Below are 23,311 nucleotides of genomic sequence, written 5' to 3'. Positions count from 1 at the left end.
CTACGTTGAAAATGCATTTAACACACCTAACCTACTGAACATCATAGCTTAACCTCACCTACTTTAAACATGCTCAGAACACTTACATTATTCTACAGTTGGGCAAAATTGTCTTACACAAAGCCTATTTTATAATAAAGTATTGGATGTCTCATGTAATTTCTTGAAAGTGAAAAACGGAATGGTTGAATGGAAAGAGAGTGGTTGAATGGGAAGAGAGTGGTTGAATGGGAAGAGAGTGGTTGAATGGGAAGAGAGTGGTTGTAAGTGTGTTGGTTGTTCACCCTTGTGATTGCGTGGCTGCTGTTGCCCGCATCACAAGAGGGTGTTGTGCTGCCTATCACTAGTCCAGGAGAAGATCAACATTCACAGTTCGAAGTATCGTTTCTAGTGAATGCGTATCACTTTCGCACCATCGTAAAGTTGAAAAACCGTTAAGTTGACCCATCGTTAAGTCAGGGACTGTCTGTAATTAGGATGTTTAAAAAATCCAACCTGATAACCACTATGTTTTAATTCCAATATTTAGACCATTTATACTTAATATAATTATGCATATATTTGGGTTTAAAACTATCATTTACCGTATACTTTCTCTTTGTCCTACCTATTCTGCATTCCTCTGTATCTTCTTTCTTACCATTTTATTAAGAAAAATTTATTATCTCATTTTCCCTCTATTATTTTAGTGGTTACTCTAGAGTTTACAACATACACATTTGACTTAAATGCTAATGTTAATTGGCATTTTACAGTCTTATGAGACAATGCAAAGGTCTTAGAAATCTTTATGCTCCAATTTATTTTATTTTATTTTATTTTTTAAAGATTTTATTTTTTTCCTTTTTCTCCCCAGAGCCCCCTGGTACATAGTTGTATATTCTTCGTTGTGGGTCCTTCTAGTTGTGGCATGTGGGACGCTGCCTCAGTGTGGTTTGATGAGCAGTGCCATGTCCGCGCCCAGGATTCGAACCAATGAAACACTGGGCCGCCTGCAGTGGAGAGCGCGAACTTAACCACTCAGCCACGGGGCCAGCCCCCTCCAATTTATGTTTTTTTTGTCTTAGATACTATTGTTTTTAGGTGTTTTATTTCTGTATATTTTAAACCCCACAGGATATATTATTATTATTTTGACTTTCCCTTATTTCTTATTTTTGTGGCTCTTTATTCCTTCTTCCATCTCTAGCTTCCTTCTGAAATTATTTTCTGAAGAACATTCTTTATTATTCCTTTAGTGAGGGGCTGTTGGTAAAATTGTCTTCTTTTTTGTTTGTCTGAAAAATCTGTATTTCTTGGGGCCGGCCCCGTGGCCAAGTGGTTAAGTTCACGTGCTCCGCTTCTGCAGCCTAGGGTTTTGTTGGTTCAGATCCTGGGCGCGGACAGGGCACTGCTCATCAGGCCATGCTGAGGCGGCGTCCCACATGCCACAACTAGAAGGACCCACAACTAAAAATATACAACTGTGTACTGGGGGCTTCAGGGAGAAAGAGAAGGAAAAAAAAAGAAGATTGGAGACAGATGTTAGCTCAGGTGCCAATCTTTAAGAAGAAAAAAAAAATCTGTTTCATATTCATTCTTGAAGGATACTTTTTCATGGAGTAAATAATTCTCAGGTTTCAATGATTTCATTCAGTGGATTAAAGATGCCATTCCATGGTCTTCTGGCAGTCATTGTGTTTATTTGACTCCTTGATTTATGGAGTTGATATTTGTCATCAATTCCCTGTAAATGTGTATTAAAATCCTTCACTGTGTCCTTTTTGTCTCTTAATTTTTTCATTCTTATTATATTCCGATTCATCTTCCAGTTCACTAATTATTTAATTGTCTGTGCCTCATTTTTCTTAAAACTCTTCCTCTAAGTCTTTAATTTTGGGTATTGTATTTTTCAGTTCTAGAAATCTGTGTAATTTTTCAGTTTCCATTCCTTTCTGGAAATTTTCAATGTGGTCTTTTAGCTCCTTGAATCTACCATAGAATCGTTATTTAAAAGTCTCTGTTGGACATTTCAACATCTGGAGCCGCGGTAGGTCTGTATGTACTGTCTGATATTTCTGCCAGTTCTCATTAACACCTTCTCTCCTCTTGTGCCTCTTTATCTTTGATCGTATTTTGAAAAAAAATGTCTGCAGAGCTAAACTGAGGCCTGGAATGATTTTATTTTCTCTAGCTTGGATTTTAATCTGCTTTTGTCAGACACTGGGGAATTGTAGGATCATTTTGAACCACTTACAGGAATGGAGATTTTCTGGGCCATCCAGATAAATCAAAGCTTAGCAGTGGCCTTCAGGAGGCTAGTTTGCTTGCTGTTTCCTCTACTGCTAGAATGCAGCCCATCAGGGGCCCAATGCAAATTCCCAGTAGGTCCAATTTTGTCATCCTCTCAGCTAACTCTTCTGTTCAGGAAATGCCCTCCCATGGCCCCAGTTCTGGATTCACTCCCTGGCTTTCAATTTTCTCCTTGTTTCTGGCTGGGTAATTGGCCAATACCTTCTAAATTCTCCTCTTCTGTTTTTCTTTGGCAAGAACGAAACAATTTTTCATTCTTGTGGTTTTCATTCTTGTGGTTGTCTTATGTGTAACTGTTTCCCCAGTTTTTGTTAGAATAACTGAAGATTTTGTATTTGTTCTTCTAGATTTTTAAATATTCTATCTTATTTAAAGAAAGATTAAAAATTAGCTTTTATATAGCTACACTGACAAGAATTAGACATCAAATCTAATTTTTCCTTTTATCTTTGCTTATCATGAATTATTTGATGGCACATCTACTCCAGTTTTTAAAAATTGTTTTGGTTCATTTTTTGGTCAGTGCATTTTTTTTTTCCTCAGGAAGAATATATGTATGAGTCATGTACTTTCTGGGCTCTTGAAGATCTGAAAATGGAAAACATATTTTTTGTTCTTCCATATAAATAATGTTTAGCTTGGATGGTTGTGAAAATTTTGTTGTGTATTTGTTTCTCTGAAAACCATGGTGTGGAGGAGAAGTCTGATGCTAACATGATTGAAAAACTAATACCCTTTCTCTCTGGTTCTTGTAAGATTTGTTCTTTACCTTTTAAATTAATAAATTTCAGAAATATATATCTAGTATGCAGTTTTCATTAATGTAGGTTGGTACCTAGTCTTTTGATCTGTAGTGAAGTTTTTCAAAATTATGTTGTTAGTTATTTCTTTCTTAAATCATGTTACATTGGCTCATATATTGTAGTTTTTCTGGATATACCCTCAATATTTCTATAATTTTGCTCATCATTTTTTCTTCCTCCTTAATTCTCAGAAATTTCTTCTTAGCTAGTCTTCTAATTCAGTCATTCAGTTTTCTGCAGTGACTGTTGCTGACTTTGTATCTTTCGCAAAATAGTTTCATTGTTTTTATAAAACCTGGTACTTTATAATATAAACAATACAGAAACATCTGTTTTATTTAATACTTTTGAAGTTATCATATTCTTAAACCCTTCTTTCCTTTTCATGAGTATCATTGAGAATCCATATTGCGTAATTTATGAAGCCTTATGAAATTTTATAAATACTGTTGTACTGCGAAATGATCAGTCTCATTCCTCAGTTTAGCGTCCTTAATTTCATCTATGCAAATACGTCTGATTTTCTTTTCAGTGTCTTTGTCTATATAAAGGCATGCTAATTTCTCTAGTGTTAGGAACTGAGCTAAGATTCTACCAGTGAAAGTATTGGTCCCTGTTTGCATATTTCAGGCTGAGATGAAAGGAGCTAGGAGCGGGTTATTTTGCCTGCAATTGTGCGTTGCTGTATTGGCAGAAGGGGCTGAAGCCGGAAGTGTTGACATGACTGGGAGCTTCTAATCCCTTTTGAAGGATTCCTTCATATGTTCATGGTGACAGCCTAATATTAACAGGTGCAGGGTCCCTTCTCTAACCAACTAGGCTGTCCTCATTAGGAGCCATCCGTGGAGTGACTCTTCTTTTACTTAGCGTGGCAAGACTAAGGGATAATAATGGTATCTACCTTTTAGAGCTTGACAATTAGTTGAGACAAACGCTTGTTAAGCTTTTGTGTAGTTACTTGCACATAGTAAGTGCTCAATAAATGTTGGCCTCCACATCATCTCCATCAGCTTATGCTTGGGCTAATTTTTTTCTAACTTTACAACTTTTTGACCCATCATCTCAATCACATAATGACCTAATACGTTACAACTGATTAGCGTGTGACCATATCCCTGCATACATGTGATCTTAAGCACTGAAATGCTTCCATTGCTTCCACTGGCTCATAAAACGTGGAGCCATTGGCTCTGGGCATGGCTGGAGCCCATGGTTCTGGAGTTGTAGGAGATGATTGTGTAATGGGTGTTTGCTGGCTGCTTGATGAAGGCTATCACATTCTATGCTAAGAAGTTTGGACTTTATTCGTAGGTAATAGGGAGCCCTTGAAGGTTTTAAGCAGGGGGTGCTGGTGGTCAAAACTGTGCTTTTGATAGCACAGCTGTCTAAGTATAGAGTCCTAACAGCTAACATTTAGTAATACAGGCCATTTGCTTGTCTAAGTGGTTTATCTGCCTTATCCCTTTTAACCCTCAAGTACCTGTTGCAGACATGAAAACTGAGGCACCAACAAGCTGATAAACTAAGTTACAAATCTAGTGGATGGAGGAGGCAGGGTTTGAACCCAGGTAGTCTGCTCCTGCCACCTTTGGTTCATGTCCCTTTGGAGCCCAAGCTCACCTCCTTGCACGGTCCATTCTTCCGCAGGCACTTTCTTCTTTCCCTTTCTTGGGATCGCCCGCTCTTGCATAGTCAGAATTTCGCTGTGGGGCTCTTTTGAAGTTCATTTGAACTGTCTTTCTTCTTAGAATCCCTGGACAATAGACGCAGCCTTTCAATCACAAAACATTTTGAGTCTGCCTTCCTAAAGTTCGAGATCTCGAATGGAGGTGCACGTCTAAATCAACTGTGGGGTTTGATAAACTGGGATTGCCCTGGCCTCACTCCAGACCAAATGTGTCGACGATGGCAGGGGGGCTCGTCTGTGGATGGACAGATTGAAGAAGTTCCACAGGTGATTCTGATCTGTGGGGGCAAGGTGTTTGAGAACCAATTGTATTGAGAGCTGTGGGAAAGTTGACAGTTATTAAAAACGATAACCATCAAAACCGCCACCACCACCGTTTATGATCCCTTTACTAGGTGTCAGATGCCTTATTATGCTCTTTGTGTGTTTTAATCATACAGTCCTTTGACATAGATACATGAACTCAAATTTGCAGATGAGAATACAGAAGCTCACAGTGGGTCAGTAACTTTTCAAAGTCGTGGAGCTTCTGCGTGAAGCATCGGAACCCAGATGGCTGCTTAACCACCAATGGGGTCAACCTTGAGTTTGCACCAGAATCCCCTGGAGGGCTTTCACGCAGACTACTGGCCCCACCCCCTGAGTTTCTGATTCACTAGGGCTGGACAGGGGGCCCAAGAATTTGGATTTCTAACAAGCCCCCAGGCTTGTGTCCTTGTACCTTCTTTGTTGGACTGAGCCTGTAGCTTTTCTTTCATTGGGAACCATCTCAATTCTAAACTCCATGTGGCGTGGTCCATTGCTTTCACCTGCCCGGTTCCTTTGCTTTGTCACTCTTGTGACAAAGAATCTGCAGAAGCACCTGTCCACAATGATGCTTTTAACCTTTTGAGAGAGAACTTGTCATAGGGGTGAGTTCAATCCTACGTCTCTATGAATACGGCCCTCGATAACTGGTCACCTCTGCGTCTTCTTGCTCTCATTTCGTTCCTCCTGCCTTCCAGATGAACTACCCAGTGTTGTCGTTAATGAACTGTTTAGCTTTTAAGATTTTTATCCTCCTGCCAATAATAGAAGCCTAGATGAGAAGACGCTTGCAAGGAATATACAGCTATTTTGGTGCTGTTTTTAGCATACCAGAGGCAATATACTTTCTCAAGTAGATAGCAGGATGCTTTCTTAGGGGTAATTTCTATTGACATTAAGTTCTCGCCTAGTTTAGGTGTGCCCTGCCTGTACCATAGATTAACGTGTTCCCGAGTTGGATAATACTGTAATTGCACGAGAGCAGCCTGCTGTTTTGAGGAGTCCTATAGCAAATCATCTTTGTAAAGTGAACAGTGACACCCAGTTTATAAATCTAGATTTTCACCTTTTCCTTAAAATGAAATATGCCTACAGGTTGAAGCACTGGTCTCGGAGGAGAGTCTCTGTGCTTCTACAGTTAATTTACCTGAAGATGGTAATTCCTAGTAATTCCGGTAACTGTAGTAGCTTCAAAATAGTCTGAGTCAATTCTCACAGAATTTAGTACAGGGCCTCAAAGAAAAAAAGATGCAGTTCAAGATTTTTCCACGTTTCAGGGAATCTTAGAATTCCCCTGACAGTTTCCTGGTCTTAGGGCAACTTTGAAGTGGTTTGTGCAGTCCCTGACTCTGTTATTATCATAAGTTTGTGTGTTTATTTTTTCTCAGTGCGTTTCCTCCAATGCAACTGCATCTTTATCGCGATGCGTTTGCTCCTGGGCACCATCTCAGCTGCTGAGTGTCGTCCGTGTTGCTGGGGGAGGTCCATGCCGGGGGAGGGCACCTTGTAATTCCTCTTCTTATCCACATAAGCAGCAAACACTGTCCCAAACCAAAGAGGATAGTTTGCTTGCCTCGCTCCTAACCATCATCCCAGAAGTCCTCCAATATTTCCAATGACCACGATGTAGTATTCCTTCCCGGCCATTCTTTCAGCATGTTGTTTTGAAACGAGATAATATTCAGTTGGTATATGGGTCACAACTCTGATCCGTGGTTAAAGTCATTCTGTTACCTGAGAGGACACAGTTGAGGCCAGTTCATCTGGAAGGGCTTGCTGAAAAAGTCACACTACGTAGGACCAAAGTTTCTCTGCATATTTAACAATTTTTAATGCTTATTATATTATATAATTATAAATTATTACATTATAATTATAAATACCACCACATGTTATTATATATAACATATAATATTTAATTATACATAATATATAAACGTTATTTTTATATATTAATATATAATTATATAATACTTTTATTCTTATATTTCAAAATTTTATTGACTGCACTAGCCCAGTTATCTTATATATGAATGTACAGAATCAATTTTCAAGTGAAATAAAGTCTTAGTAGCTGGGATTAGAATGGTATTTAATTTACTATTAAACTTGGGAAGAACTGACTTATTGATAATAGACCAATTGGCTTATTCTCTGATTGAGAATCTGACACCTCTTAAAACAGGTCTCACTGGTATTTTTTAGTAACTTTTTGGTTTGTTTTCTTGATACGGATTTTACATAGTTACATTTTTCCTAGGTATTTTGTTCTGTTCAGTTTTATTTTTGTTGGTGTTGAGAGTCTATCTTTTTCTATTATATTTTTTATTAATTTTATAGGGTAAATTATTGGTTATTGAATACTTATTTATTTATTTATTTTTTTGAGGAAGATTAGCCCTGAGCTAACATGTGCTGCCAATCCTCTTCTTTTTGCTGAGGAAGACTGGCCCTGAGCTAACATCCATGCCCATCTTCCTCTACTTTCTATGTGGGACGCCTACCGCAGCATGGCTTGCCAAGCGGTGCCATGTCTGCACCCAGGATCCAAACTGGGGAACCCCGGGCCACTGAAGCGGAACGTATGAACTTAACTGCTGCACCACTGGGTGGGTCCCTATTGGATACTGATTTTATAACCTGCAGTGTTTCCCACTCTCTCTTGTTAGTTATTACTGTCTTCTGCTTACTTCTCTTACATTTTTTAAGTTCAGTTTTATCTTAAGCAAATAATAGTCAATTTCTCCATCCTTCCTGATAACGGATGCTCTCATTTATTTTACTTGCTTTGTTTACCAGCGTTAAATACTTTTAAATTTCTTTACCAGTGTTAAATACTGGTTGTGATGGGAGCCTTATCCATGCTTTTAATGAGAATGCCTATATCACATCATCTTCAGTTTGATGTTGGCTGGTGGTTTAAAAACGACTGGGAATGTCCTTCTGGTCCTAGTTTGCTAGCTTTAAAAAAATAGGGAATGACTTATTAGATGCTTTTAAAAATTATTGAGATCATGTGATTTTTTCCACTAATTGATATGAAGATTTTATTAATTTATTAATATTTTTTTCTGGGACAGATCCTTGATGATGGAGGTATATTTTCTTTTATTATACTAGTGGATTACAAAAATACTGTATTTAGAATCTTTTCATGTATGTTCCTAAGTGGTACTGGGCTGTAGTTTTAGTTGTGTGTAAGTGTGTGTGTGTGTCAGATTTTTCTGTCAAGGTCATGAAATGGCACAGACTGAGTGGGGAAATGTTCCTTTTTCACTATGTCTGGAACATTTTACAAAGCTTCAGAGAGCATTCTTGAGAAACCTTTTCAAATTCATCTCTAGCTTTTGCCTTAAATTGAATTTCTTAATTTTTAACTCAATTTTGTTAATTTGTAGTTATCCAGAAAATCCTCTTATTTCATTGAGAATTTTCAAATTTATTGTTTTAAGTAATTTCCCCATATTTTTGAATTGCTGCTTTATTTTTGTTAAATATCCCTTTTCACTCTTTATTGTGTCTATTTGTGTTTTCTCATTATTTTCTTTAATTAGACTAGATAGAGATTTGTGCATTGGTGGTAGTTTTTGTTTTTAGTAGTGTTTTTCAGAGAACCACGTCTTGCATTCTACTCTTATCTGGTTGTCTTTTTTTGGTGGGGGAGGAAGATTTGCCCTGAGCTAACATCCATTGCCAATCTTCCTTTTTTTTTTTTTACCTTGAGGAAGATTGTTGCTGAGTGAGCTAACATCTGTGCCAGTCTTCCTCTATTTTGTATGTGGGATGCCTCCGCGGCATGGCTGATGAGTGGAGTAGGTCCACGCCTGGGATCCCAGCTCAGGAACCTGGACCACTGAAGTGGAGCACATGGAACTTTGACCCTTGGCCATGGGGCCAGCCTCTGATGTTAAGTTTTTAATGGATTCATTTCTGCTTTTAACCTTAGGAATGCCTTGATTCTGTTTTTCGTAGGTTTTATTTTGTTGTTCTCTTTCTAATTTGTTGAATTGGATTGTTGGTGCATTTACTTTTATACTTTCTTTTTCAATAATAAAACCATTTAATAATTTACTTATGATTATAGTTTTGGCTGTATCTCTATTCTAGAGTGTTCTGTGTGGTATTATCATTGTTGCTATTTTTGAGCTAATTTGTAATTGCATTTCTTTACCCTTCATGCATTGTTTGAGTCTTCCTAAATAGCTGAGGGTTTTTTTTTCATGTCTGTAATTTCTTTATAAATCTGTGATGAATATTTTGCATTTTTCTATGTCTAAAATTATTCTTTTAGGATAAGTTTCCAGAAGCAGGATTAGCTGGTCAAAGGTCAGACTATTTCCTAGGCTTTTGATAGATATGGCCAGATTCTTTATCAGCTCTTTTGGCCATCGAGGACAGCTGGGCCTTTTCTTGGTTGTAGGTGTTAAAAGTCATTCCCCATAGATGCTGGGTCTCTACAGACAAACGTAGAGTGCTAGAGTGGGCTCTGGTCCCCCACTGATGTCTCTGCTCCCTGAGTCCTCACTCTTTGGCGAGGAGATTAGGGAGTTCTCCCTGATCATCCTCACATAGATCCGAGATGCTTCGACTCCTGGGGACGCTGATGGGCAGTAACTTACAGTTACCTCCACCCTGCAAATGCAGGCAGCCTCCAAGCATCCCTGCTGACACAGAAGTGTCCTGACACGTACTGAGCCACTAGGAAACGCCAGGCATTTTACCTATTTTGCCATCTTAGAATACCTCTATGAGTTAAATAGAATGTGGGTGAGGAAACCAAGACTCTGAGAGGGGCCGTGAGGGCTGAAGTGAGGTCGGTGCCAGTAAGGGTGTGAGCACAGCTCTCTGACTGCCACCCCTGCTCCTTCCACTCGACAGAAGTGCAGGCTGTGTGGCTGGGCCATTGCCCAGGTGCCAGGAGTGAAGTTCTGAGGACACTTCTCCCAGGAAGTCACGTGGGCTTCTCACTCAGCCGGCACGTGTCCACCTTCCCATCTGAGACCCTGCTCCTCCTGCAGCAGGAGGGCCCTGGGGAGCCTGTTGATTCCCCAGTTCATTAATTTGGGAGGAAAGAGAGCCAGACCTCATCACACTCCCAAATGAATTTCAAAATGAATTTCATAGTAATTTACTGAGCTCATACTCTCTGCCGGGTCTCCTGGTGGATTCTCCTGCTGAGTCCTCCTTGATGGAGGGCCCTTGTCGTCTCTGTTGTATAGATAAGGGAAGTAAGGCTTAGAATGGCTAAGTGACTGGTCCAGAGTCACACCATGGACAAGTTGTGGAGCCATGTGGGCTGACACCAGATGGCGATTTTCTACAGTGTTACTCCTGGCCACATTTTATGGGACATGATGGGTGTGACAGCTCTCAGATTCTGGTATATTTTCCCAACTGCATAAAGTTTTTATGCAAAAAATCCCCTTCTCTAGTGGCAGTGTCTTCTAACTTCTGATATTGGGGTGGCCTTTGCTCCTAGCTTAATCTGCATTTGCCCCAAATCCTAGACTCTTGTCCACACAGCCCTCAGAAAGCCATGTGGTCTAAGTATTTTCCCCTGTGGCTTTGCCCCCCTCTTGGTTGCACCCCCTCTTCCCAGATGGACCTGTGGTATATTCACCTCCTTGGTGGTGCGTCACAGGTTGGCAAGGATGGTGTCTGCCCAAGCATCTTGTCCCCACCCCCTGCACAGTGGTGGCTCTCAGGTGCATGTTGGAGACGTGGATTGTGCTGAGCTTGTTAAGAAGGGATAAAAGTTGCACTTGCCTCAGAGGATTATTGTGAGGATTAAATGAGATGATGCACAAGGCATGCTTCCCTCATTGCTATCCCACTGTTAACAACTCTTCCTGTCTCTCCTACGTCTGTTCTTCCCACAGACCTGGTTATTTACCTTGGCTTTTGACAAAGTAGATTATATATTTTAGAAATAAGTCCTTTGCCAGAGATATGTATTCTGGCTATATTCTCACAATCTGTGGATTACCTTTTTATTTTCTTAATTGTGTCTTTTGATAAGCAGAAGTTCCTAATTTTAAAGAAGTTCAGTTTATCAGTCTTTTGCTTTATGTTGAATGCTTTTTGGGTCCTAGTTTAAGAAAACTTTCTACCTGAAGGTCGTGAAGATGTTCTCCTATGTTATCTTTTAGAATATTCGTTGTTTTACCTATTGCATTTAGATAGATGATGGATCTGGAATTAATTTTTTGTATTTGGTGTGAGGTAGGGGTCAAGATTCTTTTTTTTTTTTTTAAGTTGGGAATCCACTATTTCTTGAAAAGGCTGTCCTTTCCCTGTTGCAGTGTTCCCTTATAATAAATGGATTGACCATGTATGTATGGTTCTGTTTCTTTGACTTATTGAAGACTAATGTAAATGAGAATTTTACTACTTCCCAAACCTTCGGAAGCTTGGACTCTGTTGCCCCACTTCATTTCTGTTAGTGTTGTTGTGCCTTTTAATTCTACATTATTTTTGAAGTCTACATACCATTATTATTAATTGTTTTGTACAATGAATATTCATTTATATTTACTCACATATTTATTCTTTCTGTTGATTTCCATTGTTTCTTGCATTTCTAAATTTCAGTATGGAAGAATTTTCGTTCCTTCCTTAAGAATTCTCTTTAGTTTTGTTAATAACAGCAGCGTGCTCCTGAGAGCTGATGGTTCACGTCTTCCAACTCTACATTCAGGGATGTCACTTTGGTAGCTTCCAGTCAGCCATGATGGGAGTATTTATATCACAGAAATTGGAAACTACAAATTAGTGCTTTTTTTTTTTTTTTGGAAGCCGGTTGTTAAAACATTTACTAGCATATTACTGGTTGGTGGCAAATTCTGTCAGTTCTTGTGTCTCAAAGTGTCTTTATTTTACTCCACTTTAGACGGATATTTCCACAGAATAAAGAATTCTAAGTAAGTGGCATTTATTTCCTCTCAGCTCTTCTATTGTTTTTATAGAGAACTCAGCTGTCAGATTTATTGTTGCATTTTTTTTAAGATAATGGACTTTTTTTCCTCATCTGGTTACTTTTGAGAATTTTCTCTTTGATTTTCTGAAGTTTTACTGTGGTGTTTCTAGGTATCGTTTTCTTTTTATCCTGCTTAGGATCTTTGCAACTTGATATTCTCTTTATTTTTAGAAGATTCTTGGTGATCATCTCTTTACATGAAGGTTCTACCCTATTCTTTCTCTCTTCCTCTTCTGGGACTGTTGTCACATATATTTAGACTTTGCCACCATGTTACCCATGCCTACTATGTTCTTTTTTATTTTTCTACCTGGTTTTGCTTCCTGTTTCTATCTGGATATTTTCTTCTAACCTATCTTTCACTTTACTGATTCCATCTGTGTTTTATATGCTGTTAAACTAATTTACTGTATTCTCAATTTCTGTTATTCTGCTTTTCAGATTTAGATTAATTCTGCTCTGGTTAAATTCTCCATGTAGTTATCTATTTTGAAATTATTTTAAAGGTTGTGTTTGCTAACTCCAGTATTTATATCCTCTGTGGGTCTAATGTGGGTCCTGCTTCTTGGTGTGCCTGGTAATTTTTGATTGAATGTGGGACATTTATTTGGGTCATGGATGATGTTCCCTTCTTGCAAAGAGGATTCACCCAGCCTGTCTCCTGAGAGGATGAGGCAGATCGCCTCCGTTTGATCAGAAACTGAGGCTGGTTTGCAGTCTTGGTAAGGGCTGGCTACTTCTGGTTGCCTCCCTCTCCCTAACTGAGAGCCTCATGTGTTTATTTTTGCCTTGGTAGATTCTGAACTCCAAAAATCATCTCCCTAGCACCGTGAGCCTCCGGACAGTTCAGCTGAGCTGTTCAGCCTTTTTCTGCTCAGCACATTAGTTTCTCATCTTCTTTGATTGAGAACCATCAAATGCTTTGAAGGGAAAGCAGGTGTAGAGCATACTTCTCTCTGCCTCCCTTCTATCCCAGCTTTTTGACCCTCAAGTCTTGATTGGACCCTCAAGCCCATCATTCACGATGATTCTCCTCCTCCCAGCCTTGTAAGACTGTGGAAAGCTCTCCTTAGCTTCCATGTACCGTTCTGCTTTCTGTTTGTGCTTCTGCCAAGCTTTTCAGCATCTAATCCCACACCATTTGAGAGCTGGTAAATAATCCAAGGGGAAGAACAGAGAGCAGAATGTCAGGCACACCTCCATGCATTTTTTCCTCTGGGATCTTGGTGCTTCAGCTCCTGGCTGCCTCGGCAGCTCTTGAATGTCGCAGAACAGGTGATGAGCTAGCTTTCCTGGTTGTTCTTGGCAGCAACATTGGTTTCCTAAAAGTTGCTGTGTCTTGGCTGGAATAGAAGTCTAAAGTTTTTTGTTTTGTTTTTCTTACATTATCTGTGTTTGTTCTGAAACCAGAGTTATGCCAGCCACAAAATAGACTGAGACATTCCCATATTTTTCTATAAAAGCTGTTGACTAGCTTTTAAATTATCTTTTGAAAGTTTGAAAGAGTTTGTTAATAAAATCATTTGGGCATGGCACATCCTCCCCCCTCCAGTTGTTCATTGGCAGCTTTTCCTAATTTCTTCCCTGGTTATCAGTTTTGTCGGCTCTTTTGGTAATTGATTTTTTTTGGATTGTTTTAATATGGTGATTAATTTCATCTGTATTTTCCAGTTTCCGGGTTGCCGAGGAAATGTAATAGTTTCAGATTTCTCTGTTTATAGCTTCTTTCTCACAGATAGTGTTTTAGGTTTTGTATTCTGTCTCTCTCTTTGGTTTGGTTTGCTAATTTGTCTTTTTCATCTCCTTTTTTTTGAGGAAGATTAGCCCTGAGCTAACAACTACCAATCTTTCTCTTTTTGTTGAGGAATACTGGCCCTGAGCTCACATCCGTGCCCATCTTCCTCTACTTTATATGTGGGACGCTGACCACAGCATGGCGTGCCAAGCGGTGCCATGTCTGCACCTGGGATCCGAACCGGAAAACCGCGGGCCACTGGGAAGTGGAACGTACGCACTTAACCGCTGCGCCACCAGGCTGGCCCCCTTATCTCCTTTTTTAAAGAACTGATTGTTAGATTTTTTTTGACCCAGTCTATCCTTTTTACTTTTTATTTCTCTGAATTATTTTGTGTTTAAAATTAATCCTTTTTTCTTGCTTTGATTAGGATCATTTTGTTGACTTTTTTCCATGGCTTTTTGTACTGAGTAGTTTACATATTTTCATTCTTGCTTATTTAAAAATTTTATATAAAGCTATTTTTTTCTCTTTGAGCTTAGCTTTGGATGAACCCTGTAAATTTTGGGATGTGTTGGAACTATTGTTTTTATTTAGTATGTAGCCCATAATTTGTTTGGATTACCTTTCTTAGCCAAGACTTAATTATTGGGGTGTTTTGAGGTTTTGTCAGTCCTTTAGCTATTGATTTTTCTTTTTATTGTTTTGTGGAAGGAGAAAATAACTGGTTAATTTCTGAACTTTGGTATTTATTAAGTATTTCTGGTGGACTGGTACTTGCTCAATTTTTGAAAATGTTCCAGAGACATTTAAAAAGACTGTGTTTTGCATTTTTTTTATTGTGAAAAACCTAAGACTGCTATAGACAAATCACCAATTGCTTTACATATTTTCAATAATTTACTTTTTCAACAATTGTTTAATTGATTACTTGCACTAAATAAGATACTGCTAGGCACTCAATAAAGTTTTAGTTTTTTTAATCATAAAATGTGATTACTAGAGAAAATTTGGAAAATAAAAATATAAATAATAAATATGAGTGACCCATAATTCTCTACTCTTAACGTTTTGGTCAAGTTTCTTTGGGTCTATTTTGCTGTTTATACTTTATTTAGACACAGTTGGAACCGCAGTGTACATGTGGCTTTATATCCACTTTATATTTTAAGCCTCAGTCTTAGGCTTGACTATATTCTTTTTTTTTAACCTTTTTTTTTTGAGGAAGATTATCCCTGAGCTAACATCTGCTAATCCTCCTCTTTTTGCTGAGGAAGACTGGCCCTGAGCTAACAGCCGTGCCCATCTTCCTCTACTTTATAGGTGGGACGCCTGCCACAGCATGGCTTGCCAAGCAGTGCCATGTCTGCACCTGGGATCTGAACCAGCGAAACCTGGGCCGCCGAGAAGCAGAATGTGCGCACTTATGATGCACCCCCGGGCCGGCCCCTTGACTATATTCTTATATCTTAAATGTTCTTTATGGCAATATTCAAACTTGTACAGAGAGAGCATACAATTAGCTCCCTTCTGTGACTTTCTCCTCTTTGATGGACTTCTTTGTGTCAGGCTGGGCTCATTTGGAACCCGTAGCCACACTGGGTCCCTGAGAGCTCTCAGTGCAGACTTGTAAGTTAGGAAAGTGAGAGACAGGGGAAAGTTCAAGTTCAGGGGTCACAAGTTAAGTTGGGGATGGGGAAGGGAAGGCGATAGGTGGTGGTAGTGGTGGTGTTGGCTCTGGTGGTGGTTGGGGTGCTGATAATATGCATTGTGTTGTTCTGCTAATGTTATCTTATCTCTTCTTCACAAGAACCCTGTCTTCCATTTGTTCAAACCAAGGCTCCATGGATTACGTGGACCAGCTCGGGATTACCCATCTGAGTTTTAAATGGCAGAACCAGGATGCAAACCTGCGCTCTGGGCCCCAAACCTGCGCTCTTCCCTTTATACTCTGCTGTCTTCCCACAGTCACCTACTGGTGTGAACTGGCCCCATGCTTGAACTTGTGTGCTGTGTATACTGTGTGCCGACACGGGGCTGGGGCCAGGGTTACGGAGCTGAGGGTGCCCTGTACAAGGGCTCACGGTCTAGGTGGAAGAAGAACAAATATAGAATGGGATTCAGGGTTCAGGAATCTTGTCCAATAATTCAGGAAAGGCTTTTTGGTGCTGATGTCTGATCAGAAACTTCAGATGTGAGTCAAGGGCCTGCCAGCTGGGCAGAGGTGGGCACAGTGTTCCATTCAGGGGGAACAGCAGAAGCCAGATAAACAGATGTGTGTGCAGGAAACAGAGAACAGAGATGAGATTTGGCTGGAGTGTACAACGCTGAAAGGCAGAGAGAAACTAAGGTGTGCACTCAGTACTTCTAGAGGAGTCTGTGTGGACAGCTTTTGGGTGTGGCCATGCCCTTTTGAGTGGTGCCTGCTTCTCTGACCTTAGAAGTTGGGAGGGAACAAAGCCCATTCCTGATGCAAGAAGGGGCTCCAGAGGGCAAACTACCACCTCGTTCCCACCAGCTACCACAGCCACCACCACCACCGTTACCACTTCTGACAACATCGGTAACAGTGACTGCCGGCATTCATTGCACACTTACTGGGTCCCCGGCCCTGTGCCTAGCGCTTTGTATGCAACATCTTTTTAAATCCTTTCTCAAACCCACGAAGCCTGGGTACTTTAATGATGAGGAACCTGGGGCTTGGAGAGGTTAAGCACATGCCCACGGTCCTGCAGCTAAGAAGGTGCCAATCCAGGGCTTGAACCCTGACACCTCAGACACCCGATGCTGGGCTCTGTGCCACGGGGTCCAGGCTGGTGATGCAACAAGGAAAATGACACGTGGTGGACCATTTCCCAATTTTCTTGAAACATGTGGCCTTTTGGTCTGCCTTTGTTTTATTTATTTTTTGATGCTTTTGAGTCCAGAGAACTATTTCTATGCTGTAAGAAGATTGACAGCACATACATGATGATCAATGGCGACTGACCCTCAGCTTTGGGGACTCTAGGCATAGTGGGGATTGTGGCAAACCCAGAGGGGTAATGGTTGTTAAAATCTAGCCAGTGTTGGAATATAGACCCAGGGCTGCCAGTCCTCCTTTGTCTTAATTTTTTTCTTTTAAAGAAAAGCTGGGAATCTGGATTTTAGGTGAAGTCTACCAGTTTTAAAAAGTCAGCTCAGTGTTTTCAGTGACCCCGAGCCAACAGTAATGGAGCTGTGGGAAAGAACAGTCTCCTAGTGCGTGGTTTCCAGGCTGTGCCATCCTGCCAGAGACCCTCCTGCGACTCATTGGTCTCCCTCTCAGCCCGGGGAGGGGGCCTGCTGACCTATGTGGTTTTGCTGTTTCCTGGCACATCTGGTGGCCAAGCGAGGAGCCTGCCTGCGCCGTCTGGGCCAGGAATCGTTCTCAGTCCGTCTTGGGCACTTGGCTTCCGGTGCCCTACATTCTTGGGGTTACTCTTGCTGTCTTCACCAGTGATTCAGAACAGGCAGAAGATTCCAGAACACTTGAGAGGATGCAAGGAAAATTGCTTAGAAGCTGCACTTAAAAAAAAATCTGGCTGTAAGAAAAAATCAAGAGGTCACTTCTGGAGTCGGTACCAAATGGAACATTTCGAGCACGTTCGAAGAAGCCGTTTTCTTCCCGGAGCACAAGTCACTCCTGAATTCAGAGCGCTCGGCGTTAGGAAGTCAGCTCTGCCCTGGTCAGCGGGGTAGGGTAATGTGGTGTGAGTGTGTTGCACACCCAGCCCACGCTTCTGTGCAGACAGCGAGCGGGATCTCAGCCTCCCGTCATCTGCAGATCCTCGTGGGGATGGGGCGTAACTGCCCTTGTTTTCGCCAGGTGCAGCCTAGCACCGTGGCATGGTACCTGGTGGAGAGGTGCCTGGTCCCCAGAGCAGAGCCAAGGGCAGAAGGCGGGTCTTGGGAACCAGTCTAGTCTTGTGAGTTTCGTTCCCTTTCCACTCCACTCTTCAAATTCCAAGGAATTGGGAACAGATGATGCTGTCTCAGTGGCTCGGTGGCAGGCATGCCGATCCCCGGTAGCAAGGGTGCTCTGACGACTCCAGGGCTGTTTAATCAGGTGGTGGCAACGTGCTGCTTGTTCAGGGTGAATCAGTGGTGTCATTGGTCCTCCCTGCCCTCCCCTGTCTTCTGAGGCAACAGGGGGCAACACGAATGAAAGGTCAGTGTATAGAAACCTTTCCAATTGAACAAGGACACCCTAGTGTTCAGGGTGAAAACTCGGTCATGGGTGGGATTGATTTTAAATTCCCTACAGGCATCACAGAGGGAGGTTACAATTGTGTCATTTTGCTCCTGAAAGCCAAATCGAGGAGCAAAATCACCTCCTGTTACAAGCTGATAACTTGTGTACTGTCGTCTCTTTGTAACGATAGTAGTAATAATAATAATCATCCCTAATGTGCATTGATTTAGTATGTGCTTACAGTGTGCAGGCATTGTTTGAAGTGTTGATAGATATTAGCACATTCAGCCTTCAGACCAACTCTACCAACAGGGCGCTGTTATTATCCTCCTCTTATGGATGAGAAACTCAAAGCACAGAGAGGTTAGATGGCTTTCCCAAGGTCACACAGCTAGTAAGCGGTCAGGCTGGAATTTTGCATCCTAGGTGCTCTTGATTCCACTCTGCTGACTGCCTTTTGCCATGGGGTGTTTGAGTATTTGTGACAGGGTTTCATTTGACTCCTGGTTTCAGTGTCACTGGTGTCACAGGGACTGGACATCTGGCTTTCCAGATGCTCAGTTCACACAAAAGAGGTTGCCTGGTGTCATGCACGGACCATGGGATTTGGAATCAGAGGGTCTCGGTTAAAAACCCCAGGCCCCCACATTCTGCCTGTGGGACCCTCAGGCAGCTTGACTGAGCTTCTTACCTTGACTGTTTTGTTGAACGGGCAGCATGCTGGCAGCGCCTGGCTTCTGGGGGTGCTTGTGTAGATGAGGAGAAACAAGCGTTGAGAACGCGCTTTGTCAGCTGGGGGGCCCCAGCTGTGGTCCTCTTATTAGGCCATGTCTGTCACTCACCCTGCAGGTCAGGGGTTTTGCATGTTGTAGCACCAAAGGGGCCACTGGGGTCTCTGTCTGCAGAGCTTTCCTGGGGGAAGGAGACAAGTGGCTCAGTGCCTTCTGCTGGGCTTGTATAACTCAGCGGAAGGGTGGCGTTCCAAGCTTGTCCCCTTTCTGATCTGAGAGTGCTGCTGGTTGTCACAGGGATGAAGTTACTGCCTCACTACCCTGTGCATTGGGGAGAGAACCTGCCAGCGCTTACTTAACTAGAAAGTCCCTTTGCCGTGTTGACACACGCTGTCAAACCTGAGTTTGGTTGAGACCCCCACATGGCATTTCACTGTAGCTCTTGGTGAGCTGGTTTGACACCTATCACTTGGTCAAGTTGCTCAACTTCCCAGACCCTCAGTTTCTCACCTATAAGTCGGGGACAATGACATTTTCTTGGAAGGTTGTTGGGAAGATTAAATAAAATGATGGATGTGGAGTAGCTAGAAGAGGGTGCTCCTGCATGTTCATTTCTTTTCCTTTCGGGTCCTCACTTGTTGCCTTCTGAGGTCAGGACTCCAGAGTGGGGCTTCCTGCAGGAAGGGCATCTTCGTGGTGTCTAGTGCGAGGCGAATGTTAGAGGCTTCAGCGTGTGAGAGGGGAGAAGAATCCGCGACAGCCTCCTGGAGCTCTGCTGTGGTTTCCAGAGTTGCTCTGGGAGTGGGGATGCAGGAGATGAAGGCAGGAAAGGGAGAGCTTAGAGAACACCGCCCAATGTGCCAGCGCCTCCCGGAGCGAGTTTCCCAGGACTTTTCTGCATCTCTGGACTTCGACTCACCCTGATTCGGTTTGAATCTCTTGCTGCTTCTAAGTGTGTTGCCTTGATGAGTTGCTTTAACTTCTCTGTGCCTCAGTTTCTCTCCTTTTTTTTTAAACGGGAATAATGATACTTACCTCCCAGGGGATAGCAAGTCTGGAATGAGACAGTGCGAGTGAAGTCTCTGTAGGACACACTCAAATAGGGTACTCCTTTCTTATCGGAGGAGCCCATAGGAACAGTGTAATCCCCCCACCCCCCGCCCCAACTGCTAACTACGATTTCCTGAGTGCTTAGTAGGTACCACTCTTGTGTTCAGGCACTTTCTGTTTCTTTTTCTTTCTTCTGGTCACCAGGGTGTTGCCTTCAGTTGTCAGTTGTCTTGATTCTTGCTCGTATTTGAAGGGGTTAAGTGTTTTAACAATAAATATTAAAAGAATTTCAGGGGGCCGGCCCGGTGGCACAGCAGTTAAGTTCTCATGTTCCGCTTCTTGGTGGCCTGGGGTTCGCTGGTTCAGATCCCGGGTGTGGACATGGCACCGCTTGGCAAAAGCCATGCTGTGGTAGGCGTCCCACATAGAAAGTAGAGGAAGATGGGCACGGATGTTAGCTCAGGGCCAGTCTTCCTCAGCAAGAAGAGGAGGATTGGCAGCAGATGTTAGCTCAGGGCTGATCTTCCTCCAAAAAAATAATTTTTCAAACTAATGTAATGTTGCTTATAGAAATAATCTTACCTGGATTAAGTAACAACAAAGAGTGAACATAGAGTTCACAGTGTCATGGTTTTGGTGGTTAATGCCAGTCCCTCCTCCCCAGGACGTGGGTGAGACTGGTTCTCTACTCCAGGGCGTAGGGAACATCTCTTCTGGCTTGTTCTGAATCCTCGTAGCTTGTCCTCACTTTTACACCAAGGATTAAATTACACAACGCAGTTAAAGCGTGGAACTCTGCCTTAAGAACATGGTGCCTGTAACGTAGCATGTGATGGTGATGTTGAAACTTTGTACATAGTTCTGGTTATTTCCTTAGGCTATTTTCTACAAGTGGAATTACTGGTCAGAAGATGTGACTATTTCAGAGGTTTTTCATGGGCATTGCCAAATTGCCCTTTAAGAATGTTGTAAATTTAGGGAAATTAGCATTTACATCTCTCCCGCAGTATATAAGAGTGCCCATTCACCTGAACATCTGCCAATGCTGATCAGTTAGTTTAACTTTGGCCAAATTTTGCAAAAAATGACAATTAATTGTTTTATTTTTGAGACTTTTATTACTGGTGAGTTTCAGTATCCTTTATTTCCTGGCCATTTCACATTTTTTTTTTCTCTCTCACACTTCTTTTTCCTGACCTTTCCTGTTGATACGTTTATCTCTTTCTGACGAATCATAAGATTCATTTCAATATTAAAAATAAATGTTTACCGTTTGTTACAAGTCTTTCCCTCATAATGTTGTTTCAAATTTAGATTATGCTACTCTTTGATATACAGAAATTTAAAATGTTTATGTAATAAAAGCTTTTAAATTTTCCTGTAAAGTTAGAAAGACCTTCTCTATCCCTAAATCACGGATGTATTTGTGAATTTATTTATTTTTACATTTAATTCTTGAATTAAACTGTATTCATGTGGTTGATATAAGGTAGACTTCTCACAATTTTCCTTTAAATAGTTAATCAGTTATCCAAACCCACTTTCTTGACTGAATCTACAATCTAAAATGTCGTTTTTATTATACACAAAATCCATCTACAAATATATGTAATGTACACACAGGTCTGTTTCTGGGCTTTTTATGCGATTTCACTTTTTGTCTGTGCTTATATCAGTTACTACTTTATTGTAGTGTTTAATAAATGGTAGTGCAAGTCCTGAATTTATTTTTCTTTTTGTTTCAAAAATTTCTGGGCTATTCCTGCTTCATATTTACTTAAAATAAATTTGTCAGGTTTAGGAAACCCAGATGGGATTTGATTGAAATTGCTTTAAATTTAAAGTTAATTTTGAGAAAATTAGCATGTTTATAGTAGTGAAACTTCCCGTCCACAAATATAGAAGTGTCTCCATTTGGTGAAATCATTTTTTTTATGTGTCACAGTTGTTTTGTGGATTTCTTCATATAATCCTGAACATTTTTTGTTAAATTTATTTCTAGGCATTTTATATTTTTGTTGCTTCCACAAATAGGATTTATTTCCTCCTATATTTTCTAACCGGTTATTGCCGAATGTTGATTAGATCTTTAGTTTGTAACCGGACATCGTTTTGAGTTTTCTCATTCTTTCTAAATTCTTTCACTTCATTCTCTTGAGCTACTTAGATGTATGATAATGTATGCAAATAATATTTTTTAGATTCTTTTCCTGTAGATTGCCTCTTTATTTTTGTTTCCTGCCTTATTGCATTGGCTAGAAGTTCTAAAACAATGGTTCTAGACATCAGGGCTGCCTTTTTTTTTTTTTTGGAGGAAGATTAGCCCTGAGCTAACATCTGCTGCCAATCCTTCTCTTTTTGCTGAGGAAGACTGGCCCTGAGCTAACATCCATGCCCATCTTCCTCTACTTTATATGTGGGATGCCTGCCTCAGTGTGGCTTGCTAAGCAGTGCCATGTCTGCACCTGGGATCTGAACCGGCAAACCCCAGGCCACTAAAGTGGAACGTGCGCACTTAACTGCTGCCCCACTGGGCCGGCCCCCGGCACTGCCTTTTTAATGGTGGAATTTTATGCACTATAGAACTTGAAAGAGTGGGCGTCATAATTGTACCTCTGGAGTAGACCTTCCAAACACTTCCCAGATATGTATGTCCATACTTACATCTGGCTGTTCTGTACTCCCGCCCTCCTCCCTCCAACCTCTACCACTGTAGAAGTGAAAGATAAAGAATGAGAATATACCTGTATTTAAATGATGGGACTTGCAGTGGGGAACATAATTGGCCAATTTCAGGTACTCTGGTTTTTGCTGTATCTTCCTGGATGTGCTTATTCCACGGGCTGCACTAGGGTTGACAAAGGCACAAACTTGTCCTGTGGATGTCAACCCTGTGTAATTTAGCTAGTCTCTTTTTGCTGAGTTAGAGACCTCTAAACAGCTCTCCTGTCTTCTGTAGTCTCTCCTCAGCACCCCCTCCCTGCCTGCTGCAACCACCCCCTGCACAGCCACATGGGGAGAAAACCTAACAAACAAAGGAAAACCCTGAGATCGCTCCAGTCTTTTGTTCCTGCACATCCGTGTGCCTCAGCTTCATTCTCAGGCAACTTGGGCCGTTCTGTTGGGATAATCCAGGTCAACCTTTCTGGGCAATTGGACTGTAGGGCCTGTGTGTGGATGAGAGATCCCAGATGTGGGGCTTCTTTTTCTGGGGAGTTTCCATGACTGGCAGGCAGTGGGTCTGTCTGTCTGGAAGCAGAGCTCCCGTGACTCACTCCTGCCTCCGTGCCCCCCCGCCCCCCAGCTCTGAGCTGGCACTGCGTACTCCGTGGGCCGGTGCTGGGTGGCAGAGTGGGTGGCAGGGCGGGAGGACGTCAGAGCACTCCGGGAAGGCAGTGCCCGGGGCTGTGTGGTGTGCTGGTTCTGTCTGTGACGGCTGCCCCGAGACGCTCCATCCGTCTGCCCTGCTGAGGCTTAGCTCCTGAGTCTTTGGTCCTATGAAGCCTTCTCCAGATTGC

At 41.7% G+C, this 23,311-nt stretch overlaps 1 protein-coding gene across 2 annotated transcripts in view; it reads left to right on the top strand.

Moving 5' to 3' along the window:
• CDYL2 (chromodomain Y like 2) overlaps positions 1-23,311 on the top strand; it is a 156,848-nt gene that overhangs the window by 30,836 nt on the left and 102,701 nt on the right. Inside the window, exon 1 of one of the 2 annotated variants that reach the window (XM_070612350.1) lies at positions 22,411-22,589. The exons of the other annotated variant lie outside the window; for it this stretch is intronic. Coding sequence (XP_070468451.1) covers positions 22,548-22,589 — 42 coding nt within the window. The 5' untranslated portion in view covers positions 22,411-22,547. Of the gene's footprint in view, positions 1-22,410; positions 22,590-23,311 lie in introns of those variants that run through there. 2 annotated transcript variants of the gene reach the window in all.

This window comes from Equus przewalskii, chromosome 3 (genome assembly GCF_037783145.1).
Source record: "Equus przewalskii isolate Varuska chromosome 3, EquPr2, whole genome shotgun sequence".
Classification (NCBI taxonomy): Eukaryota; Metazoa; Chordata; class Mammalia; order Perissodactyla; family Equidae; genus Equus; species Equus przewalskii.
Note: the sequence above shows the minus strand (reverse complement) of the source record. Positions and strands in the feature narration are given on the sequence as shown.